At 43.8% G+C, this 16617-nt stretch overlaps 1 protein-coding gene across 2 annotated transcripts; it reads left to right on the top strand.

Annotated features, from left to right (window-relative positions):
* Window positions 1–571: 571 nt before the first annotated feature.
* MAPK1IP1L (mitogen-activated protein kinase 1 interacting protein 1 like) lies at window positions 572–14618 on the top strand. Of its 2 annotated transcripts, none has more exons than XM_084631759.1 (4): window positions 572–688; window positions 9755–9782; window positions 10321–11034; window positions 11876–14618. In XM_084631759.1, the coding sequence occupies exons 2-4, from the start codon at window positions 9759–9761 to the stop codon at window positions 11885–11887; spliced, it is 750 nt and encodes a 249-aa protein (XP_084487885.1). In that variant the 5' UTR covers window positions 572–688; window positions 9755–9758; the 3' UTR covers window positions 11888–14618. The 2 variants fall into 2 exon arrangements, with proteins under 2 accessions (XP_084487885.1, XP_084487886.1); XM_084631760.1 differs by lacking the exon at window positions 572–688 and adding an exon at window positions 999–1403.
* The last annotated feature ends 1999 nt before the right edge of the window (window positions 14619–16617 follow it).

The raw sequence follows: 16617 nt of genomic DNA, 5'->3' as shown, positions 1-16617 counted from the left end.
TGTTTTCCTTCCCTGAGAGCTGCTGTTTCATTGTTTGTTTCACCTTAAACAGGCAACGCTCCTGTGACTTATTTCACATGAGGCTGTTGCTGTTTTATTTGTAAAAAGGAGGACTCGTGGCACCTTAGAGACTAACCAATTTATCTGAAAAAAGAAAAGGAGGACTTATGGCACCTTAGAGACTAACCAATTTATTTGAGCATGAGCTTTCGTGAGCTACAGCTCACTTCATCGGATGCATACTGTGGAAACTGCAGTAGACATTATATACACACAGAGACTATGAACTATGTTACTGGGCAGGGCGCTCTTGTTAATGGCCTGAGCACTAGATACACAGCAGCACCTCTCTTGCCGTCCACTAGGGGCCGCTGTGGCGCCCTCCAAAATCGGTAGCGGCGCCGGGCGGGAGCCTGGACCCGGGAGGAGGCTGGAAGCTGTCCCGTCATCCACCTCGCGCCGGGAAAGGCCGCTCGCGCCTCGGGCCGCAGGGCGGGGTCTCTATCACGTGACCCACCGTGGCTGGGGCCGGGTTCGCTCGCGCCCGCGTCAGGAAGGGGCGGGCCCAGCGGGCGTGACCTTCCTGTCGCGGGAAGAGACGCACTTCCGCTTCCGAGTGGGAGGCTGGGTCGCGCTGCTGCTGGGCCGGCTGCCTCCCCCGCCTGCGCCGAGCGAGTCCCCCTCGCAGGTAGGGCGGCCGCGGAGCCCGGGCCGCGGCCTCCAGCGCGGGCGGGGGAAGGCGGCCCGGCCCGGCCCGGGTGCGGCGGGGCCCGAGTCGGGGAGGGCCGTCGGGGGCGGGCTGGGCTCAGGGGCCCGAGGCCGGCCGGGGGGGAGGCTCTGGCGGATCCTAGCCGTGGCCTCGGTGGGTCTGGCCCGGTTCCCGCCCGGGGGCGGGGAGGGCGGCCGGTGCCCGGGGAGCAGACTCCGGTCGCTCTCCGCCCTGCGCGAGGCGCCCTGGCGGCTGGTTTCTTTCCGCGCCGCGGAAGGGTTTGTTCGCTTCTTGTTGGCCGCCGCCGCCGCCGAGCCCCTGCGAACCGCGGAGGCCTGCGCGCCCCTTGCGTAGGGGCTCAGCCCCGCGCGTCCGCCCCCCCTGCTCTCCAGCGTGCTGCGCGAGCTCCTGCCGCCTGCGGGGTGCAGTGCCCCCCCGCTCGACGCGCTGTGAAAAGGAGGTGCCTGGAAGCGCGGCCACCGTGTGCGAGCTACCCCGAGTCATCCCGCGGAGCTGCCGGCTGGGCGCGCCGCAGAGCGGCGCTAAACGAGTGCCGCCTTTGGGGTGACACGAAATGTTGCCCAGAGGAGTGCAGCTACTGCGGCAGCACGCCGCGTTACGCCAGGGGGCAAGTTGGGAACCACCCGGTTGATTGGTGCTTAGGAGCTGATCGTCAAGATGGCAGTTAGACTAGGTAGCGCTGTGTTCGTACACCACATGTAAAAAGCAGACGGGTTCCGTCTCAAGTTTGTTCAGCTGTGTATAGTGTAATAGTCCAAAAAAAAAAAAAACTTGACTGTGTTTTTTGATTGTCTGAAAAAAGCATTTTGTCCGTTAAGCTTATGAAATGCTTATTAAAATGTATATTAACTCGGGCAGAAGGACGCCTCATTGAAGAAAGCCTTTGGCCAGTCTGTTTCCTTTCAGTGTGACCTTAGTTCAGATCATGTGAGATGTAATACCTAAACATTTGTAAGCTGTTTGAGTTAGTATCACATGACATTCTGATTTTAGAATTAACCTGCAATATTATGTACAGGTTAAATAGGTTAATTGGCTAATCGACAGACTTCAAATTTGTCAGTGGGGAATCTTCATCATTGATCAGTGGGGTTCTTCAGGGTTTGGGACTAGGCCTGACACAGCAACATTTCCATCAATGATTTGGAAGTCACACTGATAAAATTTGCAGATTGGCAGAGTGGTAAATAGTGAGCACTGAGTACTCATATGGTGTGATTTGTGTCACTTGGCAGCCTTGGCGTGTTCAAACAAAATGGGTTTCAGTGCATCTGCATGCAGAGTGGTACATCTAGGAATGCAGGCCATACTTGTCGAATAGGGGGGTCTGAAGTCTGGAAAGCTGTGACTTTACAAAGGATTTAGGGTGTTTTAGTGGACAAGCACCTGTATATGAGCTACCAGTGCAGTGGTGTGGCAAAAGAGGCTTGTATATGTGTGTGTGTGTATATACACACACAAATAAAACCAGGGAGTAGTGAGAAGGAGTATGTAGGTGATTTTATCTCTGTATACATAGTCATCCTATTCCATGTGTTAATCATATCAAATGTGGGCGGCCCTTCAAATTCTCTGATGCTGCAATTAAGACTGCAAGTCTGTCACAGAAGAGGATTTGAAGTAAGTCACAGATTCATGACTTCCCATGACCTCCGTGACTTCTGCAGCGGCTGGCCCCCGGGGCTGCCTGAGCAACTCGGGCAGCCCCTGGGCCAGCAGCAGCAGGAGTTTGGGTGTGGCAGGGGGTTGGGTTAGGATGCAGTGAGGGCTCTGGGCAGCGCTTACCTGGGGGGGCTCCCAGAAGCAGTGACATGTTCCTACCTCAGCTCCTAGGCAGAGGGGTGGCCAGGCGGTTCTACATGCTGCTTCTGCCCGCAGGCACTGCCCCCACAGCTCCCATTGGCTGTGGTTCCCAGCTATTGGGAGCTGCGGAGTGGGCACTCACGGCCTGCTGTGCCTCTGCCTAGGAACTGAGGGGCGTGGCATCGCTTTCAGGGAGCTGGGTAGGGAGCCCACCGACCCACCTCTCCCCCCGCCCCCCAGCACCCAAGTTTTAGTTAGGGGCATATAGTACAAGTCATGGACAGGTCACAGGCCGTGAATTTTTGTTTACTGCCCATGACCTGTCCATGACTTTTTCTAAAAATACCCGTGACTAAAATGTAGCCTTAGCCATAACCCTCTGTCACACCATATGCTAACATGTCTTTGTTTATGACATCCCACCACTTGTTTTTGGGTTGGCCTCTTTTTTCCTTTACTCTTTATCTGTTGAACTCTCTTCCCCACATAGTTATCAGGACTGTGCTTTACATGACCAAACTGTAACTTTTTCATTTATGGGTATTATTTCAAGCGTCTCTCTAACATACATGTTCCTCACATGATCTTTCCTGCTTACACCACTTATTCACCTTAGCATTTCCTTTTCTGAGGGACAGATCACTTGGTCATGTTTCTTCTTTGTTGCCTAAAACTCAGGCTTAGTCTACACCAGAAAATTAGGTCGATTTAGCTATGTCGGTCCAGGGTGTGGAAAAATCCACACCCCTGAGTAGCATAGTTAAGATGACCTAAGTCCCTGTGTACAGACCACTAGGTTGACAGAAGAATTCTTCTACTGACCTGGCTACCACCTCTCAGGAGGTGGATTATCTATGCCAACCCTCCTGTTGGTGTAAGTGTTACCTACACTGTTGCGTTTTAAGTGTAGAAAAGCCCTCGGTACCATACACTAAAACTGGATGGACCACTGTTTTTATAGATATTTCCCTTTTAATCTTATTGGTATCTTCTTGTTACATAGTACAGGACCTGTCTGTCTGTGCCAGGCATTTATTATCTGAGCTCTAATTTCCCCATTTTCCCTGATTCTGAAACCCATATACTCAAAACATTGCATTTTCGGTAATGTCTGCCCATCTAGTTTCAAGGATAATTCTTCAGCATTCATGTTATTGAAGTTATATACCATATACTTTCTTTCTGCTGTTTCTTTTGAACTCATCTCTCAATTTATCAGGATCATCTTCTAGACTTTCTGCAAACAACTTGCACCAAAGTTCTGTATTTCTTGTGAGGTATCCAGGATGAGCATAAAGAAGAAAGGGCTCACTAGTGGAATACAGTGTACACTTCTGGTATCCATATCTTAAAAGTATCTTGAAAATAAGAGAGGGCGCAGAAAACAGCCACAAAAATTATTTCAGGGTTGGAGAAAATGCCTTACAGTGAGAGACTTACAGTTCTATCTGTTTAGATGATTAAAAGATGACTTGACTAGAGTGTAAATATCTTCAAGGGGAGAAAATATCTGATACTACAGTGCTCTTTAACCTAGTGGAGAAAGGCATAACAAGAGCATAAGAAGCCAGAAATACCAAGAGGAAGTGATGGATTCTCTATCTCTTGATGTCTTTAAATCAAGAATGGGCACATTTCTGGAGAGAGTGTTTAACCTGTACCCAAGTTAGTAGGCTCAGTACAAAGGTAACAATGAGAATGAATGGCTTGTGATGTACGGTTCAGACCTTTCTAATGGTCCCGTCTGTCCTTAAACCCTATGAATCTGAGAATAGAAGCTATGTAATGCTAAAACAGTGGTTCTCAAACTAGGGCTGCCGCTTGTTCCAGGAAAGCCCCTGGAGTGCCGGGCCAGTTTGTTTACCTGCTGTGTCCGCAGGTTCGGCCGATCGCAGCTCCCATTGGCTGTGGTTCGCCGCTCCAGGCCAGTGGGGGCTGCGGGAAGGACGGCCAGCCCATCCCTCAGCCCACGCCGCTTCCTGCAGCCCCGGGAGCCGCGATCGGCCGAACCTGTGGGCGCAGCAGGTAAACAAACCGGCCCAGCCTGCCAGGGGCTTTCCCAGAACAAGCGGCGGCCCTAGTTTGAGAACCACTGTGCTAAGAGAAAGTGAAAGAATAAAAATGTGGTGGGGCAACAAACAGGTATCCCAGCAGGAAGGAGAAGGGTGGGGTAGGTTTATGAAAAGAGAAGTTTTGAGAAACTTACATATCGAAATAGTTCAGCCTTCTACGGAAAACACTCTTATTTTGTTTAAGGTGAAGTAAACTTGGCTCTTGAGTTGTAAGTAATTGATACCAAGAACCATGTGTGTTTATGGCAGTTGCCGTGCCATTTGTTATGCCTGTCCTGGAAATAGCTGTCAGTTAGTTCCAGATAAAATTTAAAAATCCTACAGAGCCCTTTTTCCTGTTCAAGACCAGTTGTGGTGGCTCAAGGACAGAGATTATCAAATCTCAGCAGCTAGTTAATGACCTAATTATTAGCGCATCTCCTCAACATGTACAAGTTGTTTTTATAGTCCTGTAGTAAATAATTTATTGTGCAGGTCAGACTGAATGATATATTTGGTTTGGAAGGGAGCTGGAAAGACAGGGCTTTTTGTAAGGCATGAAGTATAGAAAAAGAATGGTTAATAGATCACCAGCACTTAATGTTAGTGTTAACTGAGTAGTGTTAGGGAAAGAGAGAGAGCAAGCAGCAGGAGGGGTGGATGTGATTTGAGCAGAGTTCATAATTCAGAAAAGTCACTGTAAATGTCACTTGTGACTTCAGGAGTATGTAGTCCAGTTGTTGGTTCTGCTGTGGAAGAGGGGCTGGTGGGTGGAACTGGAGGCTGCTGGAATGTTGTGCCCCATATCTCTGGATCAGAGTAGTGGGAGTATCTAGCAGGCCCTCTTCTTACCCTGAATGCTGGGGGAAGAGGGAGGTGGTTGGCATCTAGGATCAGAATCTTTTCACAGGCCATTCTGGCAGCTCTATCTCCCCTCCCCTGATTCACAGTCATGGCTGTATATATAGATGGAGGCTGCTGAGGCTTGGTGTCTCAAAGCTGCTGGATCTGTTGGAGCAGGGCATGGAGCTGCCGTGGAGGGTATTTCCAGAGGCAGGGGTCTTTATAAGACAGAATTTCCTTTGTCTTGCCACAAATGGAGGGAAGCCTGACTTAGGTTTTATTTCTTTCTTTCAGTTCTGTAATCATTCCGACTCCCTTCCAAACTCTTAAACTTGAATAACTCCTTTCCCTCTCTCTAATATCTTGGATCCAACATGGGTACAGCTCCACTGCATCTAAGAGTATGTCTACACTGGAAACTTCGAAGCACTGGTGCGGGAACGCTCCTGCGGCAGCGCTTTGAAGTGTGAGTGTGGTCGCACGCAAGCACTAGGAGAGAGCTCTCCCAGCGCTCCTAGTAATCCACCTCCACGAGGGGTGCTCTCCCAGCACTCGGAGCCTGTCTACACTAACATTTTATAGCGCTCTAACTTGCTGGCTCAGGGGTGTGAAAAATCACTCCCCTGAGTGCAGCAAGTCTGAGCACTTTAAAGCGCAAGTGTAGACATACCGTAACTAGTTGTAAGCATATATGAAGAGTGTCAAGGAAAAAAAAACTTCAAATGAGGCATTTACCACTTGATCTGGCATTTTGCCTATTGAGACTTTAATTGAAGCATACGAATGACGATACGGGTCAGACGAATGGTCCATCTATCCCAATATCCTGTCTCTGACAGTGGCCAGTGCCAAATGCTTCAGAAGGAATGAACAGAACAGGGAAATTCGGACTGATCCATCCAGTCCCAGCCTCTGACAGCTGGAGGCTTAGGGATACCTGGAGCATGTGGTTGCATCCCTGACCATCTTGCTAATAGCCATTGATGGACCTATCCTCTACAAACTTAACTAATTATTTTTTGAACCCAGTTATACTTCTGGCCTTTCCAAAATTCCATGGCAACAAGTTCCAGAGGTTGATTGTGCACTCCGTGAAGAAGTACTTGTTTGTTTGTTTTTTTTTTTTAAACCTCCTGTCTATTTCATTAAGTGACCCCTACTTCTTGTGTTTATATAAATGGGTAATAACACTTCCCTGTTCACTTTCTCATACTATTCATGATTGTATAGACCTCTATCATATCCCTCCTTTTTTAATCTCTTCTAAGATGAACAGACCCAGTTTTTGTAATCTTTCCTCAGATGAAAGCTATTGCATACCCCAAACATTTGTTGCCCTTCTCTTTACTCCAGTTCCAATATATCTTTTTAAGATGCAGCAGCCAGAACTGTACATAGTATTCAAGGTGTGGGTGTACCATTAATTTATAAAGTGACATTATGATATTTTCCGTTTTATTATCTATCCCTTTCCTAATGGTTCCTAACATTAGCATTTTTTCCTGCCACTGCACATTGAATGGATGTTTTCAGAGAGTTATCCAAAATGACTCGAAGACATTTCTTGAGTGGTAACAGCTAATTTAGACCTCATTATTTTGTATGTATTGTTGGGATTATGTTTTTCAATGTGCATTACTTTGCACTTATCAACATTGAATTTCATCTGCCATTTTGTTGCCCAGTCACGCAATTTAGTGGGATCCCTTTGTGACACTTCCCAGTCAGCTTTGGACTTAACTATCTTGAGTAATGACAGGTTTCAGAGTAGCAGCCGTGTTAGTACTCCTGTTCTTTTTATCTTGAGTAAGTTTGTGTTGTCTGCACATTTTGCCACCTCACTGTTCACCTCCGTTTCCAGATCATTTATGAATATGTGGAACAGCACAGATCCCAGTCCAGACCCTTGGGGGACCTGTATTTTCCCTGCACTGAACAACTTGAATGGAATATTAATTTAAATATAATTTCTAAAACATTTTAGTGAAAAACTACATACATTAAGGTGAATAAATAATATCTTATCTAATATGTTTTAAAGATTTACTTTTAGGGTTCTGAAAAGGGGATGGGTAAACTGGTATGGCAAGTCTACACTAAAAATATAACCATGGTCGGGGATACTAGAAATAAAATTACTGTCCTCTGACCTAGCACGAGATACATGCATGGGATTCGCTCATTTATACACAGAGCATTTAAATTTTACTTGACGTCTATTAGTTTGAGGGTTAGGCCTACTTGCCAAAGTAAAAATTATCGATAAACCCTCACACCAGGCTATATCCCTTTGTAATTTAATGGAATAAAACAGTTGTAAATTGTTTTTAACGGCAACGTTGTCAGTCACCACAGAAAAATGTTCATTGAATAAATGTGACTAATTTTACAGATATTCAGCTAGTATTTTTTAAATAGTGTTTTCGGTCAAATAGTGCAAAACATGTTGAATGTACAATTTGATAAATACCAATGACATTTGTCAATATAGTCGATGAACACTGTTCAGCCAGCCCTATTTATATTGGTTTTGCTTTTTGTTATTCTCGTTCCCTTTCTGGATTCACTGCCCTTTGTCTTTTTTCTATAATAAATCATGGGTATCTATTCCTGAGTTGAATTTGAGGTCTGTGTTGTTCTCTTTCCATTACGTTTTGTATTCTAACTCCTGCCCTAGAAAAGCTTTTCTCTTTCCCCACAAATATCTATTCAGGCCAGAATAGATGATAAAATGCTCCCTTCTGGCCTCAAGCTCTGTCCATCAGTCTCTCCAGCTCACTCCTGCCTACCTCACACCTATCAATGCACCATAGGACTTGGAAGTTAATTGGAGATCTAATAGCCTGAAGATTAAATCTGCTAGCCAGAGATTGATACGAAGGCCAGGTCTACACTACAGACTTTTGCACCTCCACTTCTTTACTCCTCCCTCTAGCCTTCCGGCCATAGTGATGAAGGGCTGTCCGCTACCCAGTTTATCCCTCGAGATTTCTGGTTGCTACAAACTATCTCCACTACTCTGCATCTCCTTTGTTTGTGGGCACCTTCAATGAGTAGCCATCCCTCAATTTGCCCAAGCAGCAGACTGAAACTGGTTTGATTCAGCTCACTGCTGCCCCTGCTGTTCCAAATAGGAGTAGTAAAAACTGACAAGATGGGTCAGTTTTCACCCTGCTGCAGTTTGGGAAAGTTCTGAGCAGGAATAGACAATGGGATGGTTTGTCTTTAGATTCACGAAGACAGCATCTGTTCAGTCAGTTCACATTTTGAAGGTTGTCTTCACAAATTTAATACTACTAAAAATAAGAGTTTAGATTATACAGAAACTGAGAGCAGTTGCCTGGGGCAGCTTCCAACTTGCCATAAGCACATGGAATTTTTAAGCTCTGGTTATGTGATCCAGTTTACAGCATAGGCAGGTCCCATCTACCATGTTATGACTGGTTCCCTGATGTGCTGGAACTGTAATGTTGACAGAGGTCCTACTAAAGAGAAAAGGAGGACTTGTGGCACCTTAGACTAACCAATTTATCTGGGCATAAGCTTTCGGGAGCTACAGCTCACTTCATCGGATGCATGCTCTGGAAAGTGTAGAAGATCTTTTTATATACACACAAAGCATGAAAAAATACCTCCTCCCACCCCACTCTCCTGCTGCTAATAGCTTATCTAAAGTGATCACTCTCCTTACAATGTGTATGATAATCAAGTTGGGCCATTTCCAGCACAAATCCAGGTTTTCTCACAGCAGGAGAGTGGGTTTGTGTGTGTGGGGGGGGGGGGGGGGAGGGAACCTGGATTTGTGCTGGAAATGGCCCAACTTGATTATCATACACATTGTAAGGAGAGTGATCACTTTAGATAAGCTATTAGCAGCAGGAGAGTGGGGTGGGAGGAGGTATTTTTTCATGCTTTGTGTGTATATAAAAAGATCTTCTACACTTTCCAGAGCATGCATCCGATGAAGTGAGCTGTAGCTCACGAAAGCTTATGCCCAGATAAATTGGTTAGTCTCTAAGGTGCCACAAGTACTCCTTTTCTCTTTGCGAATACAGACTAACATGGCTGTTACTCTGAAACCTACTAAAACTGTCTCTTCACCCATGAGAGAACTATCTTAGTCCGCCCCGGCAACAGATGGATATCTGTTCAGCTCTGAATCCTAAAAACAAAGCCATGGTTGGGGAAACTGACATCTAGTAGAATAGAACTGCTGTGTGCACTGAACTTAGAAAAATAGGCAGGAATTAGCCTCCTTACAAGCTCTTGCCTGAAATACTTTGAGAATTACTTTCAACTAACTTCATTATTTTATTTTTTTCCCTAGTAAAATGTCTGGAGCTGATGACTTTTCGGTAAGTAATTACATTTCTTTCTTAAAAATCGCTTGGCCAAGCAACTTGATTCTGAATTTCAGACAGTTATTTAAGAAATAATGGGGAGGTGATTCTTCTGGTGCTGCAGTTGTGGTATTCGCTCTGGAGTGAGTAGAGCAATGCAGAGGGCTAAATGTACTAATCTGTCAGATGGTCTCCTTGGGACTTTCAGGTCTGAGATTAGCGTTGAAATGTAATTCCAACATGCTGCCTTCAAGGTAGCTATGTAGAAGATGCTTAAGACCCTTCCCTCTAGATTTGCACTGAAAAGTTTGCTTATTGTCACAATGGTATCTCTCCTTTTGTCTTCAGTTCTATCGCTATAGCATGTCAGAATGTCTCTTAACTTCTATTCTAAAGAGAAGCTATTCTGAAGAGAGAAGCTATATGAAATTAAGCGCAACCATGCAGGAGCTAATATAGCTTTACCTAACAATATTGTATGTAATTTGTAAATGTACAGTTAGTGATTACAATAGTAGGCAGTTTGCAGTCTCACTGGTGCTCTGTTTTCTAGTTGGCAGATGCTTTACCGGATCATTCCCCTGCTAAAACCTCCAAAGTGAGCAATACAAAATCTGGTCAACAAACTGGTCAACCAACACAAGGCTGGCCAACTTCCAATCCTTGGAACACCCCAAGTGCTCCACCTACTGGGCCATCTGGATTGCCACCAAATACAACAGCCTCCAGTGTGCCCTTTGGACCTCCCCCAACAGGAATGTATCCTTCAATGCCACCTGGACCGCCTGCTCCATTTCCACCACCTCCTACTGGACCCTCTTGCCCTCCTCCTGGTGGTCCATATCCACCCCCATCTGTGCCAGGTCCTGTCCCGCCAGGGCAATATCCTCCACCAAATATGCCCTTTCCAGAGCTTCCAAGACCATATGGTGGTCCAACAGAGCCAGCTGCACCTCCTGCTCCTGTTGGGCCATGGGGATCCATGCCTTCTGGAGCATGGGGAGCAACAATGGGAGGGCAGTATCCTGCACCTAGTATGCCATATCCACCCCCAGGGCCATATGCCACTCCTACCCAGACACCCGGGGCTGCACCTACAGTACCGTGGGGTACTGTTCCACCTGGAACATGGGGACCTTCACCACCCGGTCCATTTCCTCCACCCACGGGATCATATCCAGCTCCAGGACTATATCCTACACCCCCTAATCCTTTTCAAGTGCCATCTGGTCCTGCTGGTACTCCATCAATGCCTGGTGGTCACCATGTGAGTATTTAAATTGTACTATGTTGAACAATTCCAAAATTCATCACACACAAGTACTGATGTTGGGCAGTGGAAAGACCACTTAATAAAATGGTATGGACTGTTAGAACTGCTATGTATTTTTTCCAGTCAACAGTTTAATGGGACATTATCTGCCTAGTGGAGTTAAAAGTATGGGAATGCTCAGTTTAGGCAGTTAACTCAGATTTGAAATACTATTAAGCCTGAGAAGTATGACAGTGGTCTTTAGGGTTGTATTTTATTGGCCTTCCAAAAATACTTTCATTTCAGGCATCACTTTGATTTGTCTTCTAAATATGAAAATGCAGCTAGAACTCCTTGCTTAAACGAGAGAATGGAAAGAATTATTCGTATAGAGACTAGAATCAAAGGCTGTCTACACTAGCACTTTTGTGGGTAAAACTTTGTCAATTGGGTGTGAAGAAAACACCCTCCTTACTGACATAAGTTTCACTGACAGAAGCACTGGTGTGGACCGTGCTATATTGGTGGGAGACACTCTCTTGCTGACATAGCCTTACTGCGGCTCGTTGCGGGGTGGTTTAATTATGCCAACTGGAGAGATCTCTCCTGTTGGCATAGAGCGGCTACACAGGAGACCTTGCAAGGGCACCGCTGTACGGTCTCTAGTGTAGACATAGCCTTAGAATGTAGAACTACCGGTAAAAAAACAAAACAAACCACCATAGTACCAATTGACTTGTACACTTAAATTTGTCCTTGCCTTTAGTTGAGACATTTACTTAGTGCTGATTTGAGGATGTATTGTCTTGCTAAAGCCATAAATTGACCTTGAATTTCACTTTTTAATTTTTTACAGCCTTACCGCTGAATTCATGCTGGGCAACAAAGTACTGTAGCTTTCCACCTTCATCCACTATTTGCAAACATTTTTAAAAATTTTGTTTCAGTAACTTTTGGAATTGTGAAGAGCACTCACCTCTTGTACGTACTTCTGACGTATGAAGGAGCAATCTGCATAAATTTAACTTGCTCATATGCTGGCATCTTTTGGTTTATTAAAGTGAATTAGGATGAGCAGACAAAGTCAAGTCCTGTGGTTCTTACTCAAGGCAGAACTTCCTTTTTGGGGGGGGGAAGGGAGTTGCCAAGTGAGTAAGGATTACAGGATCAGGCCTAAAGTCTTACTAAAAAGTTAAACATTAAATGTCAGTGATTGCTTTAAGTTTTGATACCAGACTTGTGGGGGTCACTAAATGGATGGATAGTCATATTTTGTCTATTTTCTGTTTGTTCTAGGATATCAGTAAGAACAACGTATTTTGAGATTTCTTTGTGAAATCTCTTTATTTTAAACATGCTACAGTAATTCAACACACTAAAGAGAAATGGAGCATGTGAATTTGAAGGTGGTCTCAGCATGTATTTATTATACACTCAAGCACAATTTCTCTCCGATGCTGGGACTACAGAGGAGCAGTCATAGGCCGAAGTATTTAGTCTAACTTGTATGCACACCTGTTCACATTCACAAACAGGCATTTATGTGCAACTCAAGTAGCACAAATCCACAAATGTGAGGTCTGTGCATGAAAAGGAGGGCATAATTTTGCCAGCCCAAAATTAGTCGTGGTGACTGGAAGTTGGGCTTGTTCTCTACACGAAGATAAACTGATTCCCACTAGGAGATAATCCTGTCTCTTAACTTGGGTTCTGTCCATCTGAAACTTAGCTTTGCTGCCAAGCTATGTGAACTCTGCAGAACTTTTATTCAGCATCCTTGGAAATTAAGCCTGAGTTAAATTAAAATAGTCCAGTGGCAAAAAGCTGCTTTTGGCATTCCACATAGTGCTGTGACCTAGGTAGATCCTTAAAATCCATCTCCCTCCTTCTGCCATATTTTTAAAATGAGCCAGTCTTATGTCAGAACTCCATTGAACGTAGTAATTGGTAGTCCCTTTGTTCATACCTAGATGTATGTTGTACCTCACTGAATGACATGATCTGATTTGGTTTTAATTGAATGACTAGAAATCTGCGTTCATCAGAAGTGTCACTGCTATCAATTTCATTCTCCTGACTGAGAATCTTTATGGAATTATCATAATGATGATTTTTTTGCATTACCAAGACACATTCTTCACTGAGACTTGGGCTTTTTTAAATTCATTATGGTACTTTGATTACCTAGACTTTTTGTGACCATGCAGAAGTTATTTTATCCCAACCTGGGAAATCTTAATTTAGCATCTGTTGGTGGAATTAAAAATCTGAATTAGTAATACTGACGGATTAGTAATACATCAGCTCATTAGGAAATCCATTTTCGTAGTGGAACTGTGAAATCAAGGTAACTTTCTCTTCCCTCCCTTACTATGGACGTCTGCATGCACAGAGTAGTGGGCTTTTAAAAATAAACTGACTGGCCTGGTAGTGATGATGGATACATAGCCATAGTCTCCATGGCAGTTGCAAGAACCCTGAAATAAATTTTACAGAATAGTGCAGTCTGTGAAGGAGCTGTGGCCACTCTAGCATATTGACATATTGATACTAAATAGCCAAGGTAGGTGTGTTTTGTACTAGGAAGACAATAGTGGAACTGAACACAACAAAGACTTGTCCCTAATATTCAACATAAATCATAGTATCTATGAACACTGGAAATCAGAACCAGAAGAAATAGTTTAAATAGGATATTTCATAAATTTAGTGTAGAATTCTATTCCTATAGAATATAGACTTCAAAAATTCATTGCTGAATTGACTTAAATTTCTCCAAGACTGATACAGCTTCTACACGTGACTATAGCAAACATGCTTTGTTGCATCTGGTCAAGTGCATTTGACATGTGCGGCCTTAGTCTGTAAATTGATCTACGGAAAACATAAATTTATTTAAAGGAATTGATCCTGTAGTCACAATGTGGGTAGAACGTGCACTGGTCTGGATCTGTTTGCAGGGGAAGGGGCCAGATGTAGAAAATACAAAGTGAACATATCCAATTATTTTTTAAATGGCGATTTCCAAAAGTAAATAAAATAGATGTCTGGGTTCTTCCTGGAATAGGCAGGATTTATTACTGGAAAGGTTAGGCTAAAATTCAGATACATATGGGACACTTTTTCAGTGTATATTCATATTTCTTGAAGTCATGAAAACTGTTTCATATCCCCTTTGTTTTGTGAGCAAGGGTCCTTGCATAGCAGTGAAAGGGTTTATCTGTTAATGTATTGTGTAAAAACTCAAGTTGTCACTATATGCTGTGTAGTAACTTTATCACATGTAATGTCAAGTGTGAGCAACTTCTGGCCTGAAGCTTTTGCAATGGAATCTGTACATTTCTATGCATCATTTAAGTTAAATTGCTGAGAAGTTTGTTTTGATTTGTGCTTTGAGATTGGCATACTGCATTTGTTTACAATATGAAATATAAGCAATCACATCTTTAAAAAGTATAGACTATCACCTGCTGCTGTATTTTCTTTAGATGAGACAAATATTGCTGTATGATAGCAAAAAGCTATAAATACAGGATTTGATATTTTTTGAAAATGCTGTCACTTTTGTATAAGATTGGACATTAAACGTATTTTCAGGACTGATGTTTTTCTGTCTTTCAATTCCTGCTTTTACCCACTTTTGCCACACTGTAAAGCACAAATTTTATATTGATTGTGAATAGCAAAAACAGGACTTCCCTGAGTGAGGGAAGTAAGGAAAAGCTGAATATAAATTTGGAATTGTTTGGCCTCTAAAAAGGCTGCTTGTGACACTTGGATGAAGGATATACAGAAAGCATGGATGTAACACTGCAATGCTGTCCGTAACACCTCTTATGTGGCACCTGTTTTTAAAAACTGCCTTGCTAGCTAGTGGAAATTGGACATCATGGATGTGATTTGTTCAGGATTAGAATGTCCTTTAGCCTTCTCTAAATTGGGGGAGGTACCATTTTATAAACTGAACACCTTTTCACCTAGTCTATACAAGGTCTATGTGTATGTACTCCATCTATCCTAATTGCCTTCCAGGGAAAATACATACTGAGCTGACCAGTGCCTGAAAGGTCATGCTCCCACCAAATGACTAGAGGATAGCTAATGTGATGCCAGTTTTTAAAAAGGGCTCCAGAGGTGATCCAGGGAATTACAGGCCGGTAAGCCTGATTTCAGTACCAGGCAAACTGTTTGAAACTATGGTAAAGAACAAAATTGTCAGACACAGAGATGAACAGAATTTGTTGGGGAAGAGTCAACATGGTTTTTGTAAAGGAAAACCATGCCTCAGTAATCTGCTAGAATTCTTTGTGGGGGTCAACAAGCATGTGGACAAGGGGGATCCAGTGGATAATAGTGTACTTAGATTTTCAGAAAGCCTTTGACAAGGTCCCTCACCAAAGGCTCTTAAGCAAAGTAAGCTGTCATGGGATAAGAGGGAAGGTCCTCTCATGGATTGGTAACTGTTTAAAAGGTAGGAAACAATGGATAGGAATAAATGGTCAGTTTTCAGAATGGAGAGAGGTAAATAGTGGTGCTCCCAAGGGTCTGTACTGGGACCAGTCCTATTCAACACATTCATAAATGATCTGGAAAAAGGGGTAAACAGTGAGATGGCAAAATTTGCAGATGATACAAAACTGTTCAAGATAGTTAAGTCCCAGGCAGACTGCGAAGAGCTACAAAAGGATCTCTCACAACTGGGTGACTGGGCAACAAAATGCACATTGCAAAACATAATCTCAACCATACATATAAAATGATGGGGTATAAATTAGCTATCACCATGCGAAAAAGAGATCTTGAAGTCATTGTGGATAGTTCTCTGAAAACATCCACACAATGTACAGCGGCAGTCAAAAAAAGCGAACAGAACGTTGGGAGTTAAGAAAGGGATAAGTAATACAGAAAATACTATATTGTCTCTATCTAAAGCCATGATACACCCACATCTTGAATACTGTGTACAGATGTGGTTGCCGCATCTCAAAAAAGATATACTGGAATTGGAAAAGGTTCAGAAAAAGGCAACAAAATTATTAGGGGTGTGGAACGGCTTCCATATAAGGAAAGATTAATAAGACTCGAACTTTGTAGCTTGGAAAAGAGAGGACTAAGGGGGAATGTGATAGAGGTCTATAAAATCATGACTAGTGTGGAGAAAGTAAATATGGAAGCGTTATTTACTCATAACACAAGAACTAGGGGTCACCAAATGAAATTAATAGGCTGCAGATTTAAAACAAACAAAAGGAAGTATTTCTTCACACAACGCAGTCAATGTGTGGAACTCTTTGCCAGAGGATGTTGTGAAGGCCAAGACTGTAACAGGGTTCAAAAAAGAATTAGATAAATTCATGGAGGATGCATCAATGGCTATTGGCCAGGATGGACAGGGATGGTGTCCTTAGCCTCTGTTTGCCAGAAGCTGGGAATGGGTGAGGGGATAGATCACTTGATGATTCCCTGTTCCTTCCCTCTGAGGCACCTGGCATTGACCACTGTTGGAAGACAGGATACTGGGCTGGATGGACCTTTGGTCTGACCCAGTATGGCCGTTCTTATGTTTGGCCAAAGTGAAAGTTGCAGGAGAGAGAAAGT

Source organism: Lepidochelys olivacea (genome assembly GCF_965140295.1).
Source record: "Lepidochelys olivacea isolate rLepOli2 genome assembly, chromosome: 6".
NCBI lineage: Eukaryota > Metazoa > Chordata > Testudines > Cheloniidae > Lepidochelys > Lepidochelys olivacea.
The sequence above is the reverse complement of the archived record's forward strand: the minus strand, read 5'-3'. Positions and strand labels throughout refer to the sequence as shown.